General features: G+C 45.8%; 1 protein-coding gene across 2 annotated transcripts in view; it reads right to left on the minus strand.

Moving 5' to 3' along the window:
* The window catches only part of SMAP2 (small ArfGAP2), a 54,965-nt gene extending 46,470 nt beyond the window's left edge, over positions 1-8,495 (minus strand). Inside the window, exon 1 of one of the 2 annotated variants that reach the window (XM_081796430.1) lies at positions 8,423-8,495. In XM_081796430.1, coding sequence (XP_081652556.1) covers positions 8,423-8,429 — 7 coding nt within the window. In that variant the 5' untranslated portion in view covers positions 8,430-8,495. Of the gene's footprint in view, positions 1-1,482; positions 2,020-8,422 lie in introns of those variants that run through there. The other variant, XM_060626496.3, reaches the window with a different exon arrangement.
* Between the last annotated feature and the right edge of the window lie 5,699 nt (positions 8,496-14,194).

The raw sequence follows: 14,194 nt of genomic DNA on the forward strand, positions 1-14,194 counted from the left end.
CAAATTCTTGCTACAGCAAAAATTCAGGAAAGAAGTCTGGGGACCTTTTTCCTAAGAGCACATGCCATTTATCTATTAGCAGAGGGCATTAAAATATACTACTAGGTATTTAAATCTACGTGTCCCTGTTCTCCTTTCATAACCTCATTTTCTAAAATAAAAGGTAATTACCTAAAGGTATGAATTAGGCATGTCCTTCCTTTCTCGATATTGATAAATACAAATACATTTGAATCTTTCTTGTATACTGTGTGCCCAATATGCTATATGGCAAAGGACTGTGGTAAATCCACTGCATTATGAACAGAGGCAAATTAACAATAGCTCCCCAAATAGAACTATCCCCTTCTCCCCAAAGGGAAAAGTATTTTCCCAACTTCTCCAATTGTATTCCAAAGAATTCAGAAGGAAAATAAGGAAACAAAATATTTACAGAATCTTGCATCTATACATTTTGGGTGCATATAACCAAGCTTTCACTTATAACCAAGCTTTCCTATCATACTGATTTTTAATGGGATCAAATCATGAATCTTTGAGGACACAGAAAACAAAGACTAAATGGCTTTGCCCATTTACAATGATCGCATTTCACCTTTGGAAGGGTAAGCATCATGGAACAACATATTTGATGCATCCACTGCTTCCTTCTCTCCACTGACTAAACAGGATCCTGCACTTCAACCACAATGTGCCAGTTTCTGCCACCACACACACACACACACACACACACACACACACACATACATTAGTCCTCCAACGCACTCCACGGCCAGGGCCAGGCTGTCTAGAAATCCGCACTGTGTCACTGCATAAGGCAGGTACCCACTTCACATATCCAGAAAGAAAGCTACCCATGAACTCTGACAGAGTTCAGCAAGGCTGTAAAATGACAGAAGGAGCTGCTACGCAAGTAGCGGGCAGCAACAATCACCACCTTAAAAAATTATTTAAGCAGTTTTTCTACCGTCATGTCAATTCCCTCCTCCCCCTCCCTCCCTCTCTTCCTCCCCCGCTCTCTGCCTCTCCGCCCCCCCACCGTCTCCACACACACACACACACACACACACACACACACACACACACACACACTGCAGTTCCTCCTCCTCCCCCACCCCCCCCGCTCCCGCCCCCAGCTTTGCAAGTGGAAGGCGGTGAGCTCTGGGCTGCCTCTAAATGACAGTCGGCCCAGAACTCCTTCGGAGCCCTGACATACAGACATTCTCACCTGCACACGCCACGCCACTTCCACCCCCATCATCACCGGCCCTCCCAGGCACTCACACTCTCCCTCGCAGCCTCTCCCCACACCATCCCGGCGCCGCAGAACACGCGGCAGCCTCATCAGTAAGAGTAGCACGCCTTACCATTTAACGTGATTCGGGCGGCCTAAGCTCCAGAAACCCCCTCCCCACACAGGCCACCTCCCAGGCGCGGCCGGAGGCTAGCTGCACCCCGTGCCCGCCAGGAGGGATGCGCTACCTTTGGACTGGCAGTCGGCACAGAACTTGTTATCCTCCTCCAGCAGCAGGTTGGCCAGGACCGCCTGGTACCGATCCACGTCCTTCACCGACTTGCCCGTCATGGCCAGGGTGCCGGCGGGGGCAGAGGGCGAAGCGCCCTCCTCGCCCCCAGGAACCCCTGCCTCAGTTCGGAGGTGAGGACTCCGGGTCCCCCGCCCAGGGGCACCTCCTGAGCGGGGGGAAAAGCCCTCCCCCTCGGGCCGGACCGGGCGCCCCCTTCTCTTGTCAGCCGCGCCCGCCCCCCACTCTGCAGCCCCCTCAGTGCGGCGCCCCCTGGCGGGCTCAGGGAAAGGCCCGAGTCCAGAGGAGGCTGCCGGACTAGAGACCCTCAGCCCAGGCAAACGGGGCACTCCTGGGCGCGCAGAGACGCCGCCTGGCCTGCCTGTCTGCGGGCCGTGCGTCCCGCGCCTCGGTTTCCCTGGCAGCTGCCGCCTGCTCTGCCACCACCTCGGCCGCCTACTTCCGGCAGCTCTTCCTCTCCACCTCCACCCAGCCCAGCCCGCGCATGCGCCCCGCCCTTACCGCGTCGCCCTGGGCTCTTCCCTCGGCTCCGCCTCTCAAGAACCAAGCCAGGCAGAAGTGAGGGGCGGAGCTTGTGGTGGGCGGAGAGAGGACAGGGCACGCCCCCTAAGTGTCCTTGGAAAAGAATGAATGGAGCCTGGCAGAAAGCTAGTGGAGGGAGTGGAAGAAAATGAAGAGAAACAATTAACATTTGCTGAGTTCTTACTATGTGCCAGGCTCTGTGCTAAGTGCTTTATATGAATTATCCCAATATAATCCTCAAAACAAACGTCTCTATGAGTTAAATATTTATCATTCTTATGTAACCTGAGGGTTGTGGCTACTCCAAAGTCGTCCAGCTTATTCTTTTCTTCAACAGCCAAATGGAGGGCCAAGCCCCTAATCCACCATAAGGGGGACAGCACATCTTCCCCCACATTTTCAGAGGATTCTGGTCACCTCTCACTGGTCCCACTGAATTCTGGGTTCCCCTGTTCATTAGATTTCCTGCCATCTTTGGACATTGTTTGCCTAGATACTTTTTTTCATTTCTTAAATCCTCCCCAAACAGTGCTGTTTTGTGCAGCAGACTTTCACTGAAGGCTATTTGGGGGGATGCGGTGGAGAAGAAGGGTGATTACAGCAAAACAAATGGGGAACTACTTAAAATGACTATTAAACATCAGTGTCCAAAACCGCCCTCACTACACAGAACTTCTCCACAAAAGTCTCTTTCTTTAGGGATCCACCTGCTACCTGGCAAGTGTTTTCATTCATTCATTCACTCAGCAAATTGTTACTGAGAAACTTCTAAGTATCAGGCACTGGACTAAGGGAAAGGGAACAACATGATCCAATTAGTAGTTTTAAAAGATCACTCTGGCTGCCGTGGGAAGAATGGACTGGGGAAGCTGGTAAGACCAGATTCTCATAGTTCTTTCTAGTGAAACCCTCTCCTCCATCTCTTTACTTTCTCCCAAGCCCAGGCTTCCCTCAAAACTTTCATCTCATCAGTAGAAAACCAACACTTTCTATTTATTGATCAAAACTATTTACTTGTCAGGTGCCTGGATGGCTCAGTTGGTTAAGCATCCAACTTGAGCTCAGGTCATGATCTCACAGTTCATGAATTCAAGCCCCACATGGGACTCTGCACTGACTGCTCAGGGCCTGGAGCCTGCTTCAGATTCTGGGTCTCCCTCTCTCTCTGCCCCTCCCCTGTTTGTGCTCTTTTTCTCAAAACTAAATGAACATTAAAAAAAAAAAACCCACAAAAACATTTACTTCTCTGTCTAATCCTCTTCTCTTCTATTTGTGCTTAGGAGACTTGACTTTCATAAACACATAAGTTTTTCCTAAACAAAATCTCAGTTCTTTCTCTGGAAGGAATTCTGCCTTTCTCCTAAGCTAATTAAGCTAATTTTCTCAACCTGAATGAGCTTGTAATAATTTTTCAACTTATTTAACTTTTCTGACATTAACGTGTGGTTTTTAAATGTTATTTATTTTTGAGAGTGAGAGAGAGACAGAGGGCAAGTAGGAGAGGGGCAAAAGAGAGGCGGAGACACAGAATCCAAAATGGGCTCCAGGCTCTGAGCCGTCAGAACAGAGCCTAATGCGGGGCTTGCACTTACCAGAGGTGAGGTCACATCTGAGCAAAGTCAGATGCTTAACTGACTGAGCCACCCAGGCACCCCAACACGTGTTTGTTTTTTTATCTGTGTTTATTGGGGCCCCTAGGTGGCTCAGTCGGTTCAGCATTGGATTTCAGCTCAGATCATGATCTCCTGGTTCATGGGTTAGAGCCCTGCATCAGGCTCTGTGCTGACGTCTCAGAGCCTGAAGCCTACTTTGGATTCTGTGTCTCCCTTGCTCTATCTCCCACCCCGCTCGCACTCTGTCTCTCCAAAGTAAACAAACATTTAAAGAAAAAAATTTTTAAGTCGTATTTATTTATCATGAGTAGGACAGAGAGAGAAAGCATGAGCAGGGGAGGGGTGGAGAGAGGATTCCAAGCAGGCTCCACAGTGTCAGCACAGAGCCCAACACAGGGCTCAGACTCACAAACCACGAGATCAGGACTCCAACCGAAATCAAGACTGAGATGCTTAGCCGACTGAGCCACCCAGGCGCCCCTAACATGCGTTTTATAAACGAGCAAACTGAGACTTAGAATAATGAACTCTGTCATCCAGTGAGTAGTAGAGCTGGGATTTTTAATGTAGATCTCTGTAATTCCAGATAGTAGTGCCAGGTTTTGCTTATGTTATTTTTTATAATGCTCAGAAAAACCCATTAAGGTAGGTATTACCGTAATCATGTTCAAGAAATGATGAAACAGAGGCTCAAGTTGATGAAACAGAAGCTCAAGATTATCCCGTTAATTGTAGTAAATGTATCTTAGCTCAATCCCTCCTCATCTCCATCCCTTCGCTATGCAAATAGCCGTCCTGCCTTAGTCTAACCCTACAGTTTCAATTTCAATGAGACCTTTCTCAATAGCAAATCTGATTGAGTCACACCCTCTTGCTTAAAAATCCTTTAGTGGCTCTCCATCATCTATGACAGCGCTTCTCAAAATTTCCCATCTAGTGAGAGACTACATAGTCTGGTGGTTAAGCTCACAGGCCACAGGACCAGAATGGGTAGGTTTAAATCTTCAGCTTCACCGTTTACTGTCTGTGTGACTTTGATCAGGTTACTTAGCCTGTCTGTACCTCAGTTATTTCATCTATTAAATGGGGATGATAATAATATTAATAGGACCTATTTCGCAGAATTGTTATGAGGCTTAACTAACGCCTGCAATATATATTTTTTAATGTTTTATTTATTTATTTTCGAGAGAGAGAGCACAAGTGGGGGAGGGACAGAGAGAGAGAGAGAGAGAGAGGGACACAGAATCTGAAGCAGGCTCCAGGCCCTGAGCTGTCAGCTCAGAGCCTGATGCAGGGATCAAATCCTGAGATCATGACCTGAGCCATAAGTCCAACGCCTAACTGACTGAGCCACCCAGGCACCCCGTGCCTGCAATATATTTGGAACGGCTCTTGCCACAAAGTGAGTGATAGACAATTAATTCTCTTCACTAAATATTTCTGGCTTTCTGCCTTCCGGGCTCATGGTAGGATTTTCTTTCTTGGCTCTCTTATGGTTGGTTGTGGCCAACGAGTTTGAGCAAAAAGGATGTGTCACTTCATGTCCAAATCATTTATTTGCTGCTTTGAGACTCCTCTGATTCTCTTTCCCCCTGGCATGGCAACCATCAGCCTTCATGATGGTGGTTGTCTCAGTTCAGAATGCCATAATGGAATATCATAGATCGGGTGGCTTATAAACAACATAAATATATTTCTCACAGTTCTGGAGACTGGGAAGTCCAAGATCAACATACCAACAGATTTCATGTCTGCTGAAAGCCCACTTCCTGGTTCATAGACAGTGACTTCTTGTTGTATCCTCATGTGGCAAAAGCTGCGAGTGCTCTCTGGGATCTCTTTTATTTATTTAACAAAATTTTTTAAAGATTTTTATTTATTTTCAAGAGACAGAGAGAGCCAGAGCAAGTGTGGGGGATGGACAGAGAGAGAGGGAGACACAGAATCCGAAGCAGGCTCTAGGCTCTGAGCTGTCAGCACAGAGCCTGACGCAGGGCTCAAACTCGTGGACTGCGAGATCATGACCTGCCAGAGTCGGTCGCTTAATCAACTGAGCCACCCAGGCACCCCTCTGGGATCTCTTTTGTAAGGGCACTGATCCCATTTATGAGGGCTCCATCCTCGTGACCTAATCACCTCCCAAAAGCCTCACTTCCTAATACCATCACATTGGGATCTCAACGTATGAATCTGAGGAGGTAAACATTCAGTCCTGAATTCCAGAGGGGCTAATAAGCAAGAGCCCTCTGTCAACACACAAAGGAAGGTAGGTAGCATGAGCAAGAAATGAGTCTTCTTTCTGTCAAACCACTGAATTTTGTTTGTTTACCATGGCATAACCTACCTATCTTTTTTTTTTTTTTTTAATCCTTATTTATTTTTGAGAGAGAGACAGAGCATGAGCAGGGGAGGAACAGAGAGAGAAGGAGACAGAATCTGAGGCAGGCTCCAGGCTGTGAGCTGTCAGCACAGAGCCTGACGTGGGGCTCAAACCCACAAACTGTGAGATCGTGACCTGAGCTGAAGTCGGACGCTTAACCGACTGAGCCACCCAGGCACCCCATAATCTATCTATCTTAACAGATACATCAAGTATTTGCTATTATTATTATTATTATTATTATTATTATTATTATTAGAGGAAAGTGAATGCATATCCCAGGGTCTGAGGATATGGCTAAAGCAAATTTCTTCTCTTCCCAAGTACAGATTTTGTTTTTGAAGTCTTGAATTTTACCTTGACAATTCTTACAAAACAGTTCCCTTTATTCCATAATATGATTGTGTTATTTTATCATAAAAGTGATTCACATTAGTTACCGCCAGAGAGAAGAGCCTCCTATCTGTCTCAGTGGCTACTGAACCAAGTTTGGTCACCTTGTATCTGTGGATTTCAAAAAACTGGGATGAATTGGAGAAACCTAACACCACATATCATGCTTGACTTCCAGATGGTTTCTCTCCTTGGTCTTTATATCTGAGTATTTTGAAAACCCAACTCTTAGAAATAAGAGGACTAAACAGAAGCTTTTTAAAACTGTTATATTATAGTAACCACTGTGACAAAATGCCCAGAATACTACCAGAAAGGTGGTATGGTGAATATTTTGGGACTACTGCTATTGGAAATTTTCATTAGTGTATCATCATCTTGTTAAGAGGTCAACTCTTGAGTCATATGTTGAACTAAACCAGCTTCTTTATTTATTTTTTAACGTTTATTTATTTTTGAGACAGAGAGAGACAGAGCATGAATGGGGGTGGGTCAGAGAGAGAGGGAGACACAGAATCCAAAACAGGCTCCAGGCTCTGAGCTGTCAGCACAGAGCCCAACGCGGGGCTCGAACTCACGGACCGTGGGATCATGACCCGAGCCGAAGTCGGACGCTTAACCGACTGAGCCACCCAGGTGCCTCAGAACTAAACCAGCTTCTAATCGACTGGTCAGTCACTTTACCTGAATAGGGTACTATTCATGAAATGACTTTCATTAAGAAAGTTGGATAATGGGGCGCCTGGGTGGCTCACTTGGTTAAGTGTCCGACTTCAGCTCAGGTCATGATCTCGCGATTTGTGAGTTTGAGCCCCGCGTCAGGCTCTGTGCTGACAGCTCAGAGCCTGGAGCCTGCTTCGAATTCTGTGTCTCCCTCTCTCCCTGCCCCTCCCCTGCTCATGCTCTGTCTCTCTCTGTCTGTCTCAAAAATAAATAAAACATTAAAAAAATTTTTTTAAAAAGTTGGATAATTATGTTCCCCCACTTTACTGCTAGCTCTGTTCTATTTGTCACGTGTAAATAAATGAACTAAGGGTCTCAAATAAACTCATAGTCCTTCCAATCAACTCTCTTCAACCAGCCCTCAAACTTTTTTCTTAGTGTAGAGAATTTGTGACATTTGAAAGCCTCCCCTGCCTTGCAGTGGATTGAGTGTTCAGCCTTGAATACATATGTCTGCTGCACAAGCCAACTCTTTGAGCCCTGGGGTTGAGCTACATGACCCTCCTCTCCTCTTCCAGTTCCTATGTGTCAATTTTCACAGCCTGACACTCTTGGAAGAGCGTCAGTTTTCCACAGCTAATGGAGCCCACTGTGAGAAGGCTGGTGTCCTTGTCAACTTCTTGATACTCACAGCACCAAGACTTCTCCGGATCCCAGGCAATCCCTTGCAAAGACAGAGTGGCTTCTCCCTACCTATGGGTCACACATTGTCACTTAGGCCCCAGATTACTTGTGTGCAGTCTCATAGTCTTTGTTAAAGACAGCTTGGCTGGCTTTTGAACCTCTCCCTCTAACCTGGGGGCTCAGGCCCATCACCAGAGACCCGAGGACCCTGGTGGGCCCATTGTTCATGCCATACTAACCTACCACTTTCTTCAAAACAATTTGTGCCCCTTCCTTCTACTGAACGTCTCCCTCTTCCCTCCTCGCCCCTAGTTTCACAATATAACTGCCCATTACTATCAACCAGCACAGATTCCAGGAGAGGAGACAGAGCTGTCTGTATTAGCAGTGTCTGAATCCCAGCCTAACTCACCACCATTGCAATCTTGCTGCATTGTCCACAGATGCATAATAATGGCCAAACATCACACATGAGCCGTTGCGCTGCACCTCTGTAATGATGTAGGAGAGTGGGCACCTGTATCCATATTTCTTACATTTTCAGGGCCGAGGAAGGACAGAACAAGTATACCTGGCCTGGGCCTACTTTGGGGCCCTGTTGTATAATGATAGGAACTCACCCCTCATCACATAGCAGAACACTGGGGAAAAAGACAGGATCTTAAGCTTCCAGGAAGGAAAAACACAAGTCACATAAAAAGCATCAGGAATCAGAATAGCACAGAGTTCTCGACAGCAATTCTGGAAGCCAGGAGACAATGGAACATTGGCTCCAAAATTCTGAGACAAAAGAGTTGCCAACCCAGAATTCCATACCAGCCAAAGTGTTACTCTAGAGGCAGTTTTGAACAGAGAGACTCTCAGATACACTAGATTTCAAACTTTTACCTCCAGTGCTGGCTGTGCTCTGTTGGCCTTTCCACGTCCACTTTACTCTTAGCCCTGCTGTGTGCCCCCCAGGTGCAGCGTAAGGCATCAGTGCAACTCGAGGGCAGGCTGGCTTCAGCCAATGGGAGGCATTCTGAGGGAAATCGGAGGGCAGCGGTGGAGGGAGGTTGAATAATTTTCTCTACTCCCTCCCTGCTGGCTGAGCCAACACACCCTAAATGACAGCGAGAGTCTTGTGAGGGTGACCCTCTCCTACAGCTGTGGCCTTTCTGAGAATACCCTCTCCTCTTGCCCTTTTAGGCTTTCTGCTGTTGCTCGCCCCAAGGTACATCATGCCCCTTATTGGTGTTTTTTAACCCTGCCCGTGCTTCTTTAAACTGTCTTAAATTGCCTCTTTTGCATCAGCCATATACTTCCTCTTGGAACCCAAACCAGTTCTCCTCCCATGCATACTTTGTCAAAAATGACAGGGGAGCTTGGGTGGCTTGGTCGGTTAAGTATCTAGGGGCGCCTGGGTGGCTCAGTCGGTTAAGCGGCCGACTTCGGCTCAGGTCATGATCTCGCAGTCTGGGAGTTCGAGCCCCGCGTCGGGCTCTATGCTGACAGCTCAGAGCCTGAAGCCTGTTTCAGATTCTGCGTCTCCCTCTCTCTGACCCTCCCCCGTTCATGCTCTGTCTCTCTGTCTCAAAAATAAATAAACGTTAGAAAAAAAAAATTAAAAAAAAAAAAATTTAAAAAAAGTATCCGACTTCGGCTCAGGTCATGATCTCACGGTCCGTGAGTTCGAGCCCCGCATCAGGCTCTGTGCTGACCGCTCAGAGCCTGGAGCCTGTTTCAGATTCTGTGTCTCCCTCTCTCTCTGCCGCTCCCCTGTTCATGCTCTGTCTCTCTCTGTCTCAAAAGTAAATAAACGTTAAAAAAAAATGACAAAGTAAACCTAGGAAAATGGAAAACACCAAATCCCGAAAGCAAAGCATTTAGTACAGGAAAAAGATAAAGGTCATTCCCAGTGTGCTGATGAAGGGAAATTCCAGGATGATGGTTATGCAGAATGCCTACTCTTGATTAGAGGCGTAAGACAAACTTTAGAACAGAAAGTGCCAAGAAAAATGAAATTTATAGATGAGCTGATGTGTTGGAACTAAGAGGAAGTTCTCTTCTGTCAGAGGATGAGCGGACGAATTAATCATAGATTCACAGGAAATTTTTAAAAAATTTAAATGGGGCAATTATGGACTCCAAGGGAAAAAAAGTTTAACCAGAAAAGAAGTGTAAGCAAGGTTCATCTATCAATACTATTTAGCCATGCTATCACAGACATCGAGCATTAATTTAACAAAACTTTGTTATTTAACTATATGGGGAAAAGGTGGGAGAGGAAGTTTATGGCACGGAAGGGGGGGCAGAAATACAAAAAGAAATCTAAATTCTTATCTTCCGTAGCAGGAAGTGAATAAACAAAGACTAAAAGGTATATAATACTAGCATAAGCATGTCATTTAGGTAAATTTGTAAATTCCGGAGGAAACATTACAAGAGTTGAGAATGTGGAGCACCTGGGTGACTCAGTCGGTTGAGCGTCTGACTCTTGTTTTCGGCTCAGGTCATGGTCTCACAGTTTCCTAGGTTCAAGCCCCATGTCAGACTCTACGCTGACCATTCACAGAGCCTGCTCGGCATTCTCCCTCTCTCTCTGTGTGTGTCTCTCTCTTGCTCGTGCTCTCTCTGTCTCTAAATAAATAAATCAATCAATGGGTTGAGAATGCTTACTTGGGAGGAGTGGGCATCAGGGTGGGTAAGGGCGGGGCAGGGCACTATCATGTGTCATTAAGTTTTACTTTGATTTTAAAATTTTTAATTAACTTAATATTTTAAAACTCCCACAATCTTACTATTATCAACAGTCATTGGCACTAAGAGATGTTTCAAAATATTTCCTGTTTGGGTGCCTGGGTGGCTCAGTCAGTTAAGCGGCCAACTTTTGATTTCGGCTCAGGTCCTGATCTCACAGTTCATGAGATCCAGCCCTGCATCGCAGGCTCGGCACCCATAGTGTGGAGCCTGCTTGAGGTTCTCCCTGCCTCTCCCCTGCTCGTGTTCTCTCTCTCTCAAAATAAATAAATAAACTTAAAAAAAAAATATTTGCTGTTGTGGCCATTTTTACTTCATGCTAAGTTAGCCTTGGATGAGCATCCCTCTGGATTTTTCTCTCTGGCCCGCTCCACAGTGTCCAGCTCTCTGTAAGTTCAGAATGCTTTTGAATGTAGATCATGAGAAACCCAACTAACCAAAGCTTCAACAAATAGTGGTTTTCCGACAGAACGAGAATTCCAGACACAGGGGTTATTTACATGTATTCAGTTACCTGACAAGACCATCAGCATCCAGACTCTACCATTCTGTTTTGCTATCAGCAGCCTATGGAATTTTTATCCTCATGTTCAGTGGGTCTCAGAGTGTGTTCCCAGCCCAACAGCATCAGCATCACTTGGAAATTTGTTAGAAATGCAAATTCCCAGGCCTACTCCAGACCTGGGAATCAGAAACTCTGGGGGTAAATAACAGCAGTCTATATATTAAGAAGCCTTCTGGGCGATTCTGATGCACATTCAGATTTGAGAACCATGGTGCCTGCGAATCATCTCGTGGTCACAAAATAGTTGTCAAAGCTCCAAACATCACAACATCGTTGAAGGCAGGAAGAGGAGAAAAGGAGTGTCTCCAATCTGACTGTTCCTTTTTTTTTTTTTTTTTTTTTATCAGGAAAGAAAACATTTTCTTGGAAACTCCCAATAGACTTTCCCTCACGACTCCTGGGCCAGAACTAGACTTCATAGCTCAACACCTAACTACAAAGGCAGTCAAAAAAGCGTGTATCTGGCCCTCCAGCCCCTATAGGGGGAGGCAGCAAGAGAGAAAGGGCTGGGAATGGCTGTGGTCAGCTAGAAGACAATGTCTCCCACAGGGTCTATGGTGGTCAGGGCCACAGATCACATCATTCCTGATTCCAATCTGGAAAAGAAGCAGAAGATCTTAAAACTCATCTGCGAAAGTAGGCTTCTTACTTCCAAATTCCTCAGATGGAAGAATCAGGGACATAGAAATCTTATTCTTATTGATGTTATCTGCCTCTCACGGAACAGTCGTTCTGATCATAATTCATTATGTTAAAATAATCCTTTTCCATCAGAAATGGCTAGGGGAGGGGCGCCTGGGTGGCTCAGTCGGTTAAGCGTCCGACTTCAGCTCAGGTCACGATCTCACGATCCGTGAGTTCGAGCCCCGCATCGGGCTCTGTGCTGACAGCTCAGAGCCTGGAGCCTGCTTCCGATTCTGTGTCTCCCTCTCTCTCTGCCCCTCCCCCGTTCATGCTCTGTCTCTGTCTCAAAAATAAATAAACGTTAAAAAAATTTTTTTTTAAAAAAGAAATGGCTAGGGGAAAGAAGAAGGGGGAAGAGAGAATAGAAACCCTGTCCTGCCACACTGGCTTAAAGAAAACTTTTTACATTTTAACATAGAGATTTGACATTGTGGCTACTTTGCCACCATCAACCAAACAGCCCATCAAAATGCCCTATTTAGGTTCACATCACACACACAAAAGAAGTGCTTAACTCTGCCTTAATAGAATTAATCACAGTTTCCAGGTAATCAAGGAGAACATTCCAGGCAGAAAGATAAGCATGCATTAGTGACAAAGGACAACTGCAAGTTGTTGGACAGGATGCATGTGACCAGCATCAGGAGAAGCCAGAGAAGGAGCAGAGGTCAGATCACAAAGGGTATTGTGGGTTGTGCTGACGAGGTTGGACTTCACACTTTTACTAATATCATTAAAGCATGGAAAGGATCTTTCCTAATATCACTAAAGCATGGAAACATGGTATACAAATGGACTTTGGCTCTTTATCAATGCCCTGCAATTATATGACAATTTCATGGCTGTGTGGGTATGTGTACTTTTCTGAGGAGTGGGTGCTAGATTTGCAAAGACGTGTATAACCTAGATTAATTTAGGAATTACTTCTTTGAGGATTCAAGGGATTAGTCATTAAATCTTTTTATCACTGGAATTAATTCAGACTCTAGATTCTAGATCCAGGTTAACTAGAAAGGGACAGAGCCCAGACTAGAACCAGGATTCCATTTTTCCATCCAGCGCCCTTTCCTGGGCAATTTCCACAGCAGACAATCTCCAACAAGTGCCAAGAGAGGGACAGGTTCTCCTCCAGTATTTGTCAGGTCACAAAGTTCCTCCTCGCTCCAAAACCTCTCAGTCTTGTCTCTGACACCATTCTCAAACAATGAGAAAGGAAGGGATGAGACATCTGCAAAGAGAGATCCACCAGCTTTCCATCAAAGCTGGGGCACTCCAGAATGGCACCCTAGGAAGACACCGGAAAGTGGAACAGGAGGGGATTTTTCCAAGGGAGTGGGATGAGTGCATGGGCATTTGTCTGTGATTTGCCCCTGTGACTCCTGGTAAAGAATAGGGTCATTTGGCTCTGCTCCCAACCTTGAGTCTTCAGAAGCCTCAACTCTGGAAGCTTGCAATCATTAATTGTAACAAGTGGGCAAGCACGGTGGGGCAGATGATTATCACCTATTTTTCTTAACTCAAAAAGAAATTGCTTTACAAATATCACAAGGAACAACAGAACTTTAAAAACATTTGTTTAAAAATTTTGTAACGTTTATTTTTGAGAGAGAGAGAGAGAGACAGACAGACAGAGCACAAGCAGGGGAGGGACAGAGAGAGAGGGGGAGACAGAATCCGAAGCAGGTTCCAGGCTGCGAGCTGTCAGCACAGAGACCAACATAGGGCTCGAACTCATGAACCATGAGATCATGACCTGAGCCAAAATCAGGAGTTGGATGCTTAATCAACTGAGCCACCCAGGCCCCCTTAAAAACATTTGTTTTAGAAGAAGACACAGAAATGTCCTTCACATGACTAAACCTGCTCACCAATGGTGTTATTTTGGTTCTTTTTGATTAATTCCTGAGTAGAAGGATCCTTTTAGGTTCTTAGCCCTTTATGTACCACACACCAGAAATATTCATCCAAGCAGACTCAACAGGCCTCCAAGTAACTTCCTTAGTGCCCTTGATTAGGGGGGGATGTCCCTTGACCCAGCTAGTTGGGGCCCTGCTTATGCAAACATAGGATACAACTAGTGCCTGAACAGGAGTGGCCCAGATTTGCAAACCACCACACAAATTTGGCTTTGCACCAATAATACAGTCTTCCTTTTGGTTTTGTCTCTTACCAGGAAACAAACATGTCACCCATTCTTGCTTGCCCACTTTCCTCTATTCCTGAAGGCCTCATTGATTCCTGGACCTCTTCTGGCCAAGTTCTTACAGTGTCATGGGGTAGGGACCTCAAGTTTGTACACTGCCCTTCGTATCCTTTGCTGATCTCCAACACAATGTGATGAGTCTGATCTGAGTCTTATGTATTTGGTGCTAATGCACCCCAAGATACAGCTGGTTCTGCTCAG

The sequence above is a fragment of the Panthera onca genome, chromosome C1 (genome assembly GCF_046562875.1).
Source record: "Panthera onca isolate mPanOnc1 chromosome C1, mPanOnc1 haplotype 2, whole genome shotgun sequence".
NCBI lineage: Eukaryota > Metazoa > Chordata > Mammalia > Carnivora > Felidae > Panthera > Panthera onca.